This window comes from Macrosteles quadrilineatus, unplaced genomic scaffold, assembly GCF_028750875.1.
Source record: "Macrosteles quadrilineatus isolate MER2022 unplaced genomic scaffold, UCM_ALF_1.0 Scaffold_3__2_contigs__length_128488019, whole genome shotgun sequence".
Lineage (NCBI taxonomy): Eukaryota > Metazoa > Arthropoda > Insecta > Hemiptera > Cicadellidae > Macrosteles > Macrosteles quadrilineatus.
Genome location: NW_026542596.1, coordinates 71,603,118 through 71,617,694, shown reverse-complemented (window position 1 = coordinate 71,617,694; position 14,577 = coordinate 71,603,118). Strand labels below are relative to the sequence as shown.

The 14,577-nt window shown below is 36.3% G+C and overlaps 1 protein-coding gene across 1 annotated transcript in view; it reads left to right on the top strand.

The window, feature by feature from the left end:
* LOC128989295 (cadherin-89D-like) overlaps positions 1 to 14,577 on the top strand; it is a 101,507-nt gene that overhangs the window by 18,541 nt on the left and 68,389 nt on the right. The window contains exon 2 of the mRNA XM_054411174.1: positions 10,897 to 11,003. Within this exon, the coding sequence (XP_054267149.1) occupies positions 10,952 to 11,003 (52 nt within the window). The 5' untranslated portion in view covers positions 10,897 to 10,951. The remainder of the gene's footprint in view (positions 1 to 10,896; positions 11,004 to 14,577) is intronic.

Here is a 14,577-nt window from a genome sequence, read left to right as displayed (position 1 = left end):
GAGTGTGAATGTGAATCTAAATGTGAGTTGAGCAGAATCTGCAGTTCGTTGGCCTCCGTGACCACCACAGGGGTGATCATTACAATATCCAGCCATGAATTACCAAGCAAACCACATCATACAATTCATTGAGCCGATTCAGGAGCCTGAGTTGAGTTTCATAATCGTATGAATCGTTTTATCATTGAAGTGGAAAACTCGATGAAATGATTTGACATTGCATGATTGAGGTAGTTAATAAATACATTTGTTTAATGTCATCTGTTTGCTTTAGTTTACTCTCATTCCAAAGAGGTCAATTCATATTCACACAACGAGCAATCTTAAATATCTTCAAACCTTTTACAATATTTTTCTTCTTAAAGAAGACAAGTGTGTTTGCAAAATAATTGGTCAGGATAAAGTGTGTCGTTACGGTGATCAACCTTAAGTAAATACTCTTTGTACATCAAACAGTCTCATACTATGTAGATTATTAAGTCATTTTATCCAAAGCAGTTAAGTTAACATCTTACATTGGCATTTAAAAAATAACCGTTTGATAGTTAAGATTTATTAAAAGTAAACTTGCCCTACACGGTCTATTCTTATATATTTTGTATTAGTTGAGTTCATCTTCCGAGCATACAATATTGGAAACTTATAATTTATTCCGATGCACTGTTTGTCCATATACAGTTAGTTTAAAACTAAGTACATACCACTTCCAATAGACAAAATATATATACACCATCATAAAAAATACTGTACACCGTAATAATGTACATCAGCCCTTTTAAAATCCGTCCACGCAATATTCAACAGAAAACATCTTGTTGGAACGAGTAACATGTAATGAAGAATATAACGGTACTAAGCACACATCAGCGATTCTGTGCATGATCCATTGTGCAACGAGATGTGACATTTGCAGATCATGGAACCAGTTCCTGTAACCTGTTACTTGGAGCGGCTCCGCCCATCACAACGTTACTGGCTCGCGTTACGTGACGAGAAATAACGTTGCGATACGACAAGGAGGTAGTGAAGGGTTGTATGCTACAATTATGGCTCTAACTGTGCAGGAGTGTCTAAATATCCTAGGAGGATATCTTTCGTGTTGGCTGCTTCCATTTACATTAGAAATGAAAAATGCGAACACATTTAATAAATTAATTTTTTAGCAAGTAAATCGTAGAGTTTTATTTCGTAGCAAAATATGTGAGGATCATACATTGAATTCTTAACTTATCTTAATTTTTTTGAACTATGCGACAACACTTTCACCCTGTACGGAAACTTGTAGTTACTGAGCAAGGAACTAGTACAAACAAATACAACAGTCAATGTTAAAACAAAAAAATAAACTACACAATGAAAACTTTTATTAAATTTTCCATAAGCGTTTTTATTTTCAAGGCTCGTTAGTTTAAAATACAAAACCCCTAATTTAGTATTCTAAACCCAAACTCATCAAAATGCAATCTTATTAACTTGTAGGTAATTCGTTTGTGAATGCGTATAATATACGTAATCTAGGTTTTATTTTCGAAAAAGAAATTCATTACCCACAGTGTATTTTGTATTTTACCTGGTACAGTATGAAGGACTAAAAATCTATAGGTCCAGACAATGGAAACCCTCTCGGAAACTCTGTTTGCAATACATCAAGAGTGCCTTCGTACACCAAAGATGACATTTCAGCCGTGTAAATTGTATAACCATTCATATACAAGGTTTTTAAAATGTCTCAGTAACTCTGTATATGGTTTACGCCTGTTTTGAGACAAAATACCACCGTACGGTACCAAAAAAACTGTTATAAATCCACTGAACAACTTCTGAACACCCTGAGTAATCCATTACCCTGTTACTTGTGTTACTTGTCACTGCTACACACGATTACTTATTCTGACAGGTAACATAGCCTTGAATGATTATCCTCATCTACAGCAGGTTGCAGTTATCCCTGCTGTCACTTACCAGAGTCAGTGAAAGTCTGGAGCACTTGCCTCGCAGCCGTTCATCTATTTATTGATGCACTTTTCATTTCGTTCCGTCGACTTTCAGACCTGTTCTTGATAGAAATTGTGTAAAATATGATATAAGAAATTGCCTGGTTTATTCAGGAATGATTGATGGGTGGCTAGTAATTTAGATGCGTGACTTCCAAAAGTTGCAGATGTTTCAAGTAGTTTTTTTTTTTTTTTTTTTTGTAAAAGAGGATGAAGGAAACATTAACGGTCGGGGCTCATGAATGTTTATACAAAAACCTAACGTACTAATTGTAAATTCAAGCAGTTAGGCTGAACAACTTCACGACCCCGATTTGTATTTTACCAGAACCAGTAAATACTTCGTTTATCCGTCTATCTAAGCTAGTGGCTTATTTTTTATCGCTTTTGCCAGGGAACGGTCCATTCCCTGGGTTTGTTACTATCAGACTGTGACCTTTTGTAAGATAGCATTATTAATTGATATCCCAATGAAAAAAAGTCCAGAAACGACTTTGCTTGGTATTGAACCAGCGACTTTCAGATTTGAAACAAGTGTTATAACCAGTTTGCTAATTTGAGGTGACCAGTACCACAGAATTAATATTGATTCAATGAATCAGAAACAACTTTCGGGTCAAGAGTAGAATTTTGAACCATTTAAAGTGCACATAACGTCTGCCAACTATCATCTAAATTTATTTAATTAACCACATGAGTTGTTATGTACATTATTTCGTAAATAACTCACTGTTCGTCATAATAACGAGGTTTGCGTGCGGAAAAAGAAATAACATTATACAATAGAGAGAAGCTTCCGTTATGCTCTGTGGTGGTATGCTGTACAATATGCGCTAATCATGGTCTAATTAGGTTATGTGCCTCGAAAATTGTTTACTGACACGAAATGAAAGAAACGGATACATAACCTTACAATATTTTTAAATTTTTTAAAGCAATTGCACAGTGGTACTTAGGTTTTCAAATTGTAGTTTAAAGTTGGTTAACTTCTATTTCTACGACTGTATTCTCACAGGTAGTATTGGCATATGGTAAAATAAATTAATAACTTATTTATGAGAAGTAAAACATTATTTTATGGCAACCAGATTGTCTTTTGCATATTCACGGAAAAATAAAAAAAAATACATTGATATATTTCATTGATAACAATATGTTTTCACGTAGTTTCCTCCCTCCCTTTTGCTGTTTGAATACTCGTTCGTGGAATTTTACAAGTTTTGTACAGGACGGAGTTTTTTGAGAATGTATAGACTGATTTGATACCTCAACAGTTAAAGTTTTGGCGATAAGTACAAGTAAGTGTTGGAGGTGGTATACATTCATACAATTTCCGTAAATGAAGAAAAGACTGACGTTTGATCTATGACTGGTCCATTTTCTGGACTTTTCACATGTTTCAGCAATGAGCACTATACGATCAATCAGTATTGACCAATTGCAGTTTTCATCCCACATTTTCTAAACACCCTATCAATGAAGTATCTTTCTAAAAAATCTCGCTTCATTTACAAAATCTACACGCACTTACGTTCTAGCCAATTCAAAATGTTCTCATTTTTTTCACAAAATCCAACAATATGGTATTTTCAAACAACCGCCAATGATCCTGCAATTTTCATCCTAGATTTTCCAAACACCATCAATCAAAGTATCTTTCCATCTTCAGATACAAATATCTACTTGACTTTCCAGTCTCCGAGCAATATTCCTCTCCCCAAAAGGCCCGACAGAGATTCTCCAATGCCCTCTAAGGCCGGCCCACTTGTATAGCAGGTGCGGTCCTCACCTTTGTTTATGACCTTGCCATTGGGTGCCGTTTGCTCGGGACCGGTCCCTTGACCCCTGCCTGACCCCTGCTAACGGCCGCACGACATGTCTGCAGAACAGGGTCAATGGAAGGTGTGGTAATGGAACTTGAGTGGTCACCCGCAATGGTCTGATCTGCATACAGATGTGAAACGAAAGGAACGTGGAATGGACACGGTGTGGTGGTGTTTGCAGAGGAGAAAATGGCTTTATCTGGTAATACGAAGTTGATATTTCTTTTTGTCCGTATGTTAGAATTTTTTTTTCTGAACTTTTACGGTAATGCCATTTTACAAATAAGGTACAATAGTTATTACAAGTAACTAGTTTTGTCGATGGCACTGTTGTAATTTTCTTATAGTCATGCCAATTTGAAATCTTCATAGCTAAATTACATTCCAATGTTAGTGGTACGGAAGCATATTTTACTAGGGGATTGTATTAAACTAAGTCTTTACTAAGTTCATTATGTCCACACTATTGTAAGCTTTAACTTGAAGTTACGACCCGATTGGAGAAAATCCAAATGCAATTGTTGATGCAGTTCCTAAACCTGAAAAAATGAAAAAAATATTACATGTATTTGTAGGGTTTTTGATACGGTAGATGGAGTTAAAAGTGATGCAGTTAAGAAGGCAACTTAAATAAGTTGAGTTTAAAATTGATTTTGTCACCAAAGAGAATTTGCATAGTGACACAGAAACAAAGTTACCAATTATACAAGTGTAACTATATAACTAAGCCTACCTTTATCTAGCTCGTCCTATCCACACTTTCCTAAAAGTTCCCCAGTTGATGTTAGGTCTGACACAGTAAACGCCTATGTTACGTCACTGTCTCGAGTTACGTGCAAACTTGTATCGTCAGGAGTGTAAATGTTACGCACATCTGGGGCGACAGTTACGGCTTTGCACAGTTGTAAATATTCACCGTCACCATCAAAGCTTCGAGGCCATAACTTTCAGTTTCGCGGCCCTAGGACACTTTCCATGGAGTTTCCCTTCTTTTGAAGTAAGAGGTAGCTGGGTGCGAATAGTGCTTGCCTGGTAAACAAAAGATCGCTGGTTTGATCCTGAGAAATTAGTATCTATTTGATGGATTGGACTCAGCTGTTTTTGATAAGAAACTTTTGTCTAGCTAATAACAATGCTTCACGGATCATCTCAGTCCATTCTATTCTCTTGAGCTTAATTACGCACCACAGTGTAGCTGTCAACTGCCATTTCTGTTACATGCTTTTAATAGAATTGAGATATTTTTGTTGATCGCCTATTAAGTCACCAATCAAAATAAATGAAAGAAAGAAGAAACTGCGGCTAAACTGTTTTAAGCGTTCTAGTGTGTATAGTATACATTTAATGCTACAGTTTCATGCAAAATAAAAAATTACACCTGCACGAATGGGACAATTATACATACTTATTCCTCTATATTTATGTATTTTATGGCAATCCAGATCAAGGAATTTATTTATTGGACCTTAAGAGTGAATGATATTTCCAAATGATTCAGTATTTCCAAAGCAAACATGTGCATTCTTAAAACTCATGGAAATGTCTGTAATATGTAAATGAATACAATTATAAATAGTTTTTTAACTTCATACTATTTTCTAACATTAAGCTGTTAGCAAGAGAAGAAATCTTAGATAAGTCGTTGTTATTCAGCGTGGACTAACCACTAATTTAAATGGTCCCTTCGGAGTGAATTAACAGACTCCTAAATCATATAAATGGCAAAAAACACTAAACACGGAAATAAATATTAACCCGATAATAAAATACAGATGTTACTGCTATGTGTTGACACTTCATTTCGGTTTTGGCCCCTTAAGTGGTCAACTAAGATTGTAAAATCAAAAGTTATGGATGTAAACCGAACCGGTTGGTGATAGTTTAGACCAACTCGATCGGTCAGCGGTCAGCTGTTTTAACTCCAATTAACTGTCAACACCCGGCGGCAAAATTGTCATCGTTTCCCGCCAAACTAAATCAGCTGATAATTGGACTTTGTTGCTGCAAAATATAGCTTAACAAGCGTGATTATGTTTTTGACGAGTTTTGAGCTAATTACATCGTTTGATATCTTAGCTTAGATAATCTTTACACAACATGTGAGTATAATGTGAAGAAATCGGGCAATTTTATTTTTGTAGTATTATGATAATCTTATTCTATCATCGTTAGTTCAACCAGAAACCTCTCATCACTTAAGTGTAATCTTAAGAACATACTCTTGTTAAGGGAGAATATTAATTCTCATTTCTTAATCCAATGAGATGATTAAACGAAAAGTAACATCTTTTTAAATAACAAAAACAAGTTTAAAGGAAATTTGCTGTTAATTTGTTAATCCAATACTAAACAATTGTATATAATAAATAGCAGTTACATTTTTATTTAGTAAAAAAACACATTATAATATACCTTAACCAAATTGTTTGTAGTTCACATTAACTTTTAAAACAATTCTTCTTATGGTAAACTGTAAAATAAGTATATTTGAACATTCTTTAACTGACTGGAATATAAATTCAATATGGTGACTCCGTTTAAAATTTATTTTTTTATTTTGCGGCCAGGCTTTTGTGCGACACAACCACAGATATTAAAAAGTAAACTTTATAAAAAGGCAAACGGTTTTGTAACCGTTCTGCCAAAACAAATATTTTCACCTAAGCCAATATTTTCTGTCTAATCTACATTTTCATCGGCCTTGGCAATAGCAATCCGATCAGAATTTATGTAAATCCCCGCATTTCTGTGTGAGCCAAGACGCAGTAGTTTAGTGACTAGAGTCATTCTTGCGGACTTGGATCCTTTTTTTCCTCAATTAGCATATACCCCCATCCTAGCAGACTTGGCAGATGCCCCTTGACCAGTTCATTACCGAGCGTCCTGGATGTTTCTAGGAATGCGTCGTGGAGATAGCCTCAAAAGATCCGACATTATTAAAACTTTCTATGATTTCACATACGTTTTAAATTAGCATTAAAATATTAGTTTGGATTCTATGGATTTTTGTGATTAATGTATCTATAAACCTAATTTTACGCTGATGTAACCGTGATATACAATTTCATTATGGATGAATGTTCTTTTCTCTATAGAAAAAAAATTCTTGATTCGTACCGAGTACAAGCATATAGCTTACCCTATAAAGAGGAATGAAATGATAGTCTAGTGATTCATTGCTTCGGTGATTTATGATTGCTACATTTGTTATATGCATCACGGCATTTTTTTACTTTTGCTTTATGTAGGAGATATGAAAATCAACTAAGAACAATACATAATATTAATCGACACGTTATTCAACGTTTTGGTAAAAGAGGAATACATTCTGAACTTACCGCTATCATTTCAAAGGATGTAAACACATTCGAAAAATACTCGTAAAATCTAAAATCACATTATATGACTTGGAAACGTTGCGGTATTTTATCCATGGATAAAGATACGACTTTAAATTTATTAAAAAAAAAATATTATTTTAAACCCGAGTAATTGTGACTTTTAGCAACGACTCATGTGAATACATTTTTGACATAGGCCTATAAATATCATTGACGTTCAAAACAACGTAATCCATTCAAAGAAGAAGCAGACAAAACCAATGCAGTCTAGCCAGGAAAAGCGAGCACGTGCTACACAATTAGTTCAAAATGTATGCTTTGAAACCTCAAATCCAACATCAATATGCAGTAAATTAACACATCGAAAGCAAATGCTGTGTTAACAAATTCACCGTAATCGGAGAAACTGTCCGAGTTCAACTTGAGGTATTCACGGTGGTTGTTCACAGACAGGCGGTGTTTAAAGTAAAAGTACTGTAGTAAAGTCCAAGGCAGTAACCAGCTGGTAATAGAGTGTTTGACCAGCGATTCATGCGGTAGTTTATCCTTCCGCTGCCTCCAGCTGCGCCGGCAACTCCCAGGAGAAAGACTACGGAGCAATTTGGTTTATTAGAAAAGTTGAAGTGAGATTTTTTCGATTAAATATTTATTTCGAAAATTTAAACGATTTATTAAATCAAAACAATAATACGGTTGACCTCTATGGCCTATAGTGACTCATTTCGGCCCAAGCCCAAGTCTATATAACTGTTGTTATTCAGATGCATTACGTATCACTGCACCAAAATAACAATATATTTAAATTACAGAAATTTTTCAACATTTTATGTAATTGTATTTTAGATAAAGGTATTTTAGGGGTGTCTTTGTCGAGATTTATACGATATAACACCATGATAAACACAAATGGATTTTTAAAACGACACAAAAAAATATTTGTTATTTGGGACTATTTTTTAAAAGTAAGCTGATGAATTTGTACAAGCATAAACTTGTACAGCTGATGTAGTTTCTAATTGATTATTTTTCTCCCCAAGGAGAGCTTCTTTAGCCCCTCAACGCATGAAGGGCCTATTGAAAACTACCGTTGTTGCCGCTATGTAAGGAAAATAAGTTTAGTGTTTGATTCTATTTATGAACTAGGTACTATATTTTGCAAGGGAATGCAAAATGTTTTCTACAATGCTACGTAATTTTTCTACTAATTATAAAATAAGTTCTGAAAACCAACTAGAACTATCAATTTTATTCAGGTGAATAAATTTTAACTAAACGACTATGATAATTTTTCCTAACACTTTTTTTAAGTTTTAGTTGCAATAGTAAAAGTTAGGGCTTCTATATTACACTAGAAGACTATACAAAATAATATATTACACATGAAGTACAATAAATAATTGTGTGCATTTTTGAGTATTATTATTTGAGAAATTCTAAAGTAGTTTTCATTGCGTAGGAAACTTTTTTTTATTTCTTAACGTCCTATAGTTTAAGGTGGGCCCTAAAATAAAAGTTGAATCTCACGATTTAATCTAATATCACTTTAAACTTATAGTTGATACTAAAGAGAAGCACGAAGACCTAGAACCACTAAGTACTACTATCCCACAGTAGCTATCGCTATTCCCACGATCTTAGCCGAAGATGATGTCTCGATTTTACACCTCGCAGCCACCAACACTTCCTGCCTCCTCGCTGCACAATATCTCCGAAGACGGTCTTGGTCAATAAATACGCAGCTTTCTAATCGGCAAAAGATGGAGTTTGATTTATCTAAATGTTTAACGTGAAATCGAAAGCACAAAAAGCTTTAGGATTGTTAGAAAACTCGTGACTTTGCGCAGGGAGAAAAGTATTTTCTTGCAAGTCTTGTTTGGAATAGAAAATAGTTTCTAGTAGTTTTGTTTAAAATATGTTAACCTATAAAACCCTGACAGTTACGTTGAAAAATACATTAGTGGGCTTAGACAGTTTCTTGCTTAATGATGATTTAATACAGAAAACATTGAAAGATTTATGATATTCACAACCATAACCTTTTTTGAGCACTCATATTTGTGGAATATAGAGTTACATTAATTTTAACCACACAAATCATAGATATTTGATACTCCAGTTTACGTCTGATTCAATTCAAAATCTGATGCCTCTTTAAATCAGTGGCGGTGCTAGTACCTTGTAAAGGGGGGCTACCATTGGGTTTGGCGGTGCTAGGACCTTGTAAAGGGGGGCTACCATTTGGTTTGGCGGTGCTAGGACCTTGTAAAGGGGGGCTTCCATTGGGTTTGGCGGTGCTAGGACCTCATATTGTAAAGGGGGACTACCATTGGGTTTGGCGGTGCTAGGACCTTTGAAAGGGGGGCTACCATTGGGTTTGGGGGTGCTAGGACCTTGTAAAGAGGGGCTACCATTGGGTTTGGCGGTTCTAGGACCTTGTAAAGGGGGGCTACCATTGGGTTTGGCGGTGCTAGGACCTTGTAATGGGGGGCTACCATTGGGTTTGGCGGTGCTAGGACCTTGTAATGGGGGGCTACCATTGGGTTTGGCGGTGTGGAGAAATTTGGAGCGTCCACCCCGGAAAATTTGGTGATTGTTAAGTCTTTTGGTGACTTTCTAAAGCTATTTTTAACGTTTAGAACTGCGTTCATAAACCTGCGTAATGTTTTTAAAACGAAATATATGTTAACATTTATTTTTCCACGATCCAATGGTGGTAAAGTGGTGGGCTTTACCCCCTGTAGCCCCACTTTACAAGTTCCTAGAACCGTCACTGATCCAAACAGGCATCAACTTCGAATAGAATGATAAGTTAACTTCAGTAGCACAGGTCTATGATTTGAGTGGTTAAACACATTCCTCTAAATTTTCCTCAACCACCCAAAGGTCCAGCCCAGGCAGATATTGATGGAGGCCACTCGTCCAAGGAGAAGTGTCGGGCGGATTAGCATGCCGCCATTTTCCGGTCGGTAAATCTGAGAAAGTGAAATGCGCGGGAAGCGATACCGGAAGCGCGGGATGTTCGGGGAAACGCCAAATCGGCCATAATGGCGCGAACATAATTATATATGAGCGACCGAAAGTGAGTCGGATCGCACTGGGTGACAATATTGTCAATACTGTGTCACAACATTGTTTACAGTGGGTAAACTCAATAGAACGGAATGTGGTGTGGTGGGATTTTCCTAATTTCTTTTTAAGAGGAAACTGTTTTTTTTATGACTATTTGCTGGAGTAGAAAAGATCATCTACATTACATTCGGTTTGTTTTGGACTTCTTTCACTAGCTTGATTGACCAATAGCTGAAGCCTGAAACCCTTAGGTTAGCATTCACCACATAAACTGTCAGATCATGGGACATCAAGATCAAGACATCAACAATGGGTAAAGTGAGTACAATGACGAATAAAACATCCGACAAATGTCGGAATAGCTGGCTCAAAGAAGATTTTGCAGGAGATAAACCTAGATCGGTCAAGCTACTGATAAAAATCACACGATGGTTAATAGAGCTGGAATGTCCAAACTATTTAAGTACCCAATCGTTCTGACCCAAAATCATTATTTTCAACATGCATCATCATCAAACTATAAGATTCTACTTTGACTCAAGTCTTCAAGTAAAAATATCCACACAATCCTAACCATCTTGATTAAAGCATATTGCAAGGAAACCTCATGAAACAAAAGTGGAGAATACTTTGTTTACATTCAACACTAATGATATTTTTTCTTTACAGAATGTTGACGAGAATGTTACAAAGGATATATCAGATGTCACTACAGTGAACGTCCATGGCAACCTTACATCTTCTGGTAATCCTCGCCGTCGCTGCTGTTTCCCAAGGTAAATTCCACATCAAACAAGTAGTACATGGAATTTGATAAGTTGTGTAGTAATAAGTAAAAAGAAGCGGGATCTACGGGATTTGGAGTGAAGAAGAGGGTGGGTTAACCGGCACATGTGTTTTCAAAGATGATGCCGTTCATAATATAACTGTGCTATAAAGCTATGATTAACATTTTTTTGCTCACCGTACCTTACATGATGTAGGAAATCTTCAACTGTTGATTGATTGAAACCTTTACTTAATCTGTTTCCAAATTGTCTTCAGCAAAAATATCATTTTGTTGAGCGTGTCACATTCAATTACAGGTAAACCTTTGAGAAAAAACTACGCAAGCTTTAATGAAAACACTGGTGACAGGTTGTTCATATAGATTGTCTATTTCACGTTCCTAATCCAATACTTCTATCAGAAATCAGATGTAGGTAGCGCTGGGTTTCAGTCCCAGATTCAAATCTTTCCATCACTATTAAGATTGAGCCATATGATGATGTGACCTACGACCTTCTTGGTATAGCCTGATTTCCTCCAGAAGAACGCAGGGTCCCATGGTGTACAGCTGGGTAAACAGCTGAGGACAAGACCGCTAGCCGGTGATCTCCGACGGCTGATGTGACGGTAGTTAAAAGCGATGATCAAGTGCAGTCACTGTATCGTCTCCGTTCCGGACTCTGGAGTCTTTGTTGAGCTCGATCAAGGCGGATCTAGACCTAGCGGGACTTTGGCGACGAAACATTAGGAAAGAAGAGACTAGTAGCAAAGTGGTAACAAACTGGAGGTTTGAGCAGTAAAAGTTGAATTCAATAACATTGCGGATTGCTAAAATATCTGCCCAAGGTGTAAAACAACAGGAACAAACTTTGGTGTTTAGTATCCATCCTAGGAAACTTGTTTTTATCATATATTAACCGACAAAAGTAGCCCTCTCATCCCATTGTAAATTTTAAAGCTAGTTTTTCGTCTCTAGTTCATGTTCGGTGACTCTAATCGCTAGAGACGAAATGTTGTTTATATTATTTTAGGGTTATTTTCATGATTTGTGCTTTACTTTTTTGATTACATAATTAAGGGGCAAGTTATTATCTACGATTAGATCGTTTTATTTGGTTAAACGATGTTTTAAATGATTGAAATATTAAACAAATTGTAAATAAAACACGACATCTACAGTACACTGCACGGAAGTAGCAATAAAATTTGCTTCGAGAAATCCATTAAAGGAGTATGTTTTATCTGTTTTTATTTACTCATCCCTACTGGTTAGTTGTTTCGCCTGTTTAATACACAAATCTATGGAAGAACAAGTGACGTGTACAATAAAAACCATACAGCAACAACGCAGAGTTCTCGGAAGATGTAAAAACCGCCTAATTAATTGCTTGTACCTCAGTTCCACTGTGGCAGATAAAATATTCTTCCACCTCGTACGTTCTCAGTTCCACAAACCCGTGAGGCCATACATGGAGACTCCCAACGGAGCTGCTACCTTCAGTAATGAATGGCAATTGGCTATAAACCGATGGCGATTGGGAATTGTTGGATAGCTTAACCAACGCCAGCTGGGCAACGTAGGCACTGTTATGTGTAGAATCAGAATCGGCCCAGTTCTGTGGAAAGCAACCGATGATGCCTGACGAGCGGTTCAGGCTAGTTGATGACGGCTGCTTATGTTAACAGTGGTTTTGTAATTTATAGCTGCGTTATTGTTATTTAGTTTTCAAACCAAATTAGTGGAGTTAGAGTTTCGACCTTAGACTCATCGTCATTCGTCATACCCTAGGCGTACTTGCATCTTAATCATTCGAGCACTAAAATCACTTGGCAACCCAATGCTATCGTTATAGATAGTTAGGTCTTATGGTTTACAGCAGTTTATAATATGACAGTTGCTGTAAATAATCATTTTCTAGGAAGGCTCTCGATAACTCGAAATGTAGAATTGAAAAGACCTTCCACAATAAGGGAAATAAACTTTTTAGGTTTTGACAACGCTTCTCAGAAAATTAGTGTGGTTAGAGTGATGGGGAATTGATTTTTGACACTATTTATTGTCAATTATACTTAATTTCTTTGTAATACTTGTGTTCACTCTTGGTTTTCGATTTGACTTGAACTTGTAAACCAAACATTAAATCAACTGCTGCATTAAACGGAATTGTTGTGTAAAATCAAATATTAAATTTGCAATTATCAACTGTAAAGATCGAAAGTATCCAAACTTAAAATACACCAGTTACAACACCGCATTGGACAAGATCTCTCTCGACGATTCTCATAAAGATCACGAAGTTGTTGACATTAAAATGCAACCAGTGGACCAAATGTCAAAGATGGGACTTTCAAATGCAACTTTCCCGTCCCATCTTTGACCCGCAGTTTATTGGGCGTTTATCGCTCGACTTGCAAAACTTTACTGCCTGGTTGATGTAAACCAAGGAAAATCACTTTACTGCTAATGATTCACTTGAGAAACCAGCTGGTGATACATGGCTTATCCGCTAACTAGGGCTAATCACCAGATAAAACAGCTGGTTAAATACCTATGATGATGTAAAGTTTGCTATCATCCGGTACGATAGGTGTAATATCAACATGAACAGTGTTTCACTTCCCTTTGATAACAATAAGAGGTCTATACAATCTGATGAAATTTTTTTAAAGGTTTCAATAAAAGTTTCTTTTTGGTGGTAGACCCAGCTGCCCTTGATCATTTGGCTAATATACGATCCTGACTAAGAAACAGCTGATCTTAGTCAGTAAGAAAGCTACACAGATCATCTCACACCATTCCATTCACCTTGCTGCTATCTAGGTTTGCCTTGCTGTCTCAAAGAATTGTTATTTGATCAAAAACATCTGACACCACAGTTGTCTTAAATTGCATTATGCATGTAGCAATATGTTTCACTGACGTCAAACCACCCACTAATACACAAGGGGCTGCTTACACTATGTTCTCTAAAACGTAAAAGAGCCACTAGACTCTTAAACCTTAGATACACCCTTTTAAGTTCTTCCAAAGTAATAACTATAAAGTAATATTGCAGAAATAGTGTAATTTTTCACAATCCATAGTGCAAGTACTCAAATATCAATGTAAATTGCTATCGATCCATTTTTCACACACAGAAAAACATAGTTTATCCAAGAGATTGTGCACCTCCTAACTTACCCACCCTTAAAGTCACTGAATAATACACGCTTAAACGCAAACCCTCACTCTCTGTTTCTGATTTTCCTAACAAGATCGTAGTTGAGTTGTCAAGACTCTGATGATTACATTCAACTCAGACTATCCACCCAATGATGACGTCATAGAACGTGACAGCTGGGCTCTGTCACGTGATGTACGTGTTGGCACGTGCCCGCCCATACAGCCGCCCAGTCACCACGTACTAACGATTTTCTTTGCTTGATGGGTCCAAGTGTCCGGAAAACTGGTTGACGGGTTCACTCACGTTCAAATGTTTTACAAATTTTATACTACATTATTGTAATTGTAGTTTAGTCATTTGAATTTTTTTTATCAATTTTCGAATAAATTAAATAAATAATTTCATCTAATTTTTTATT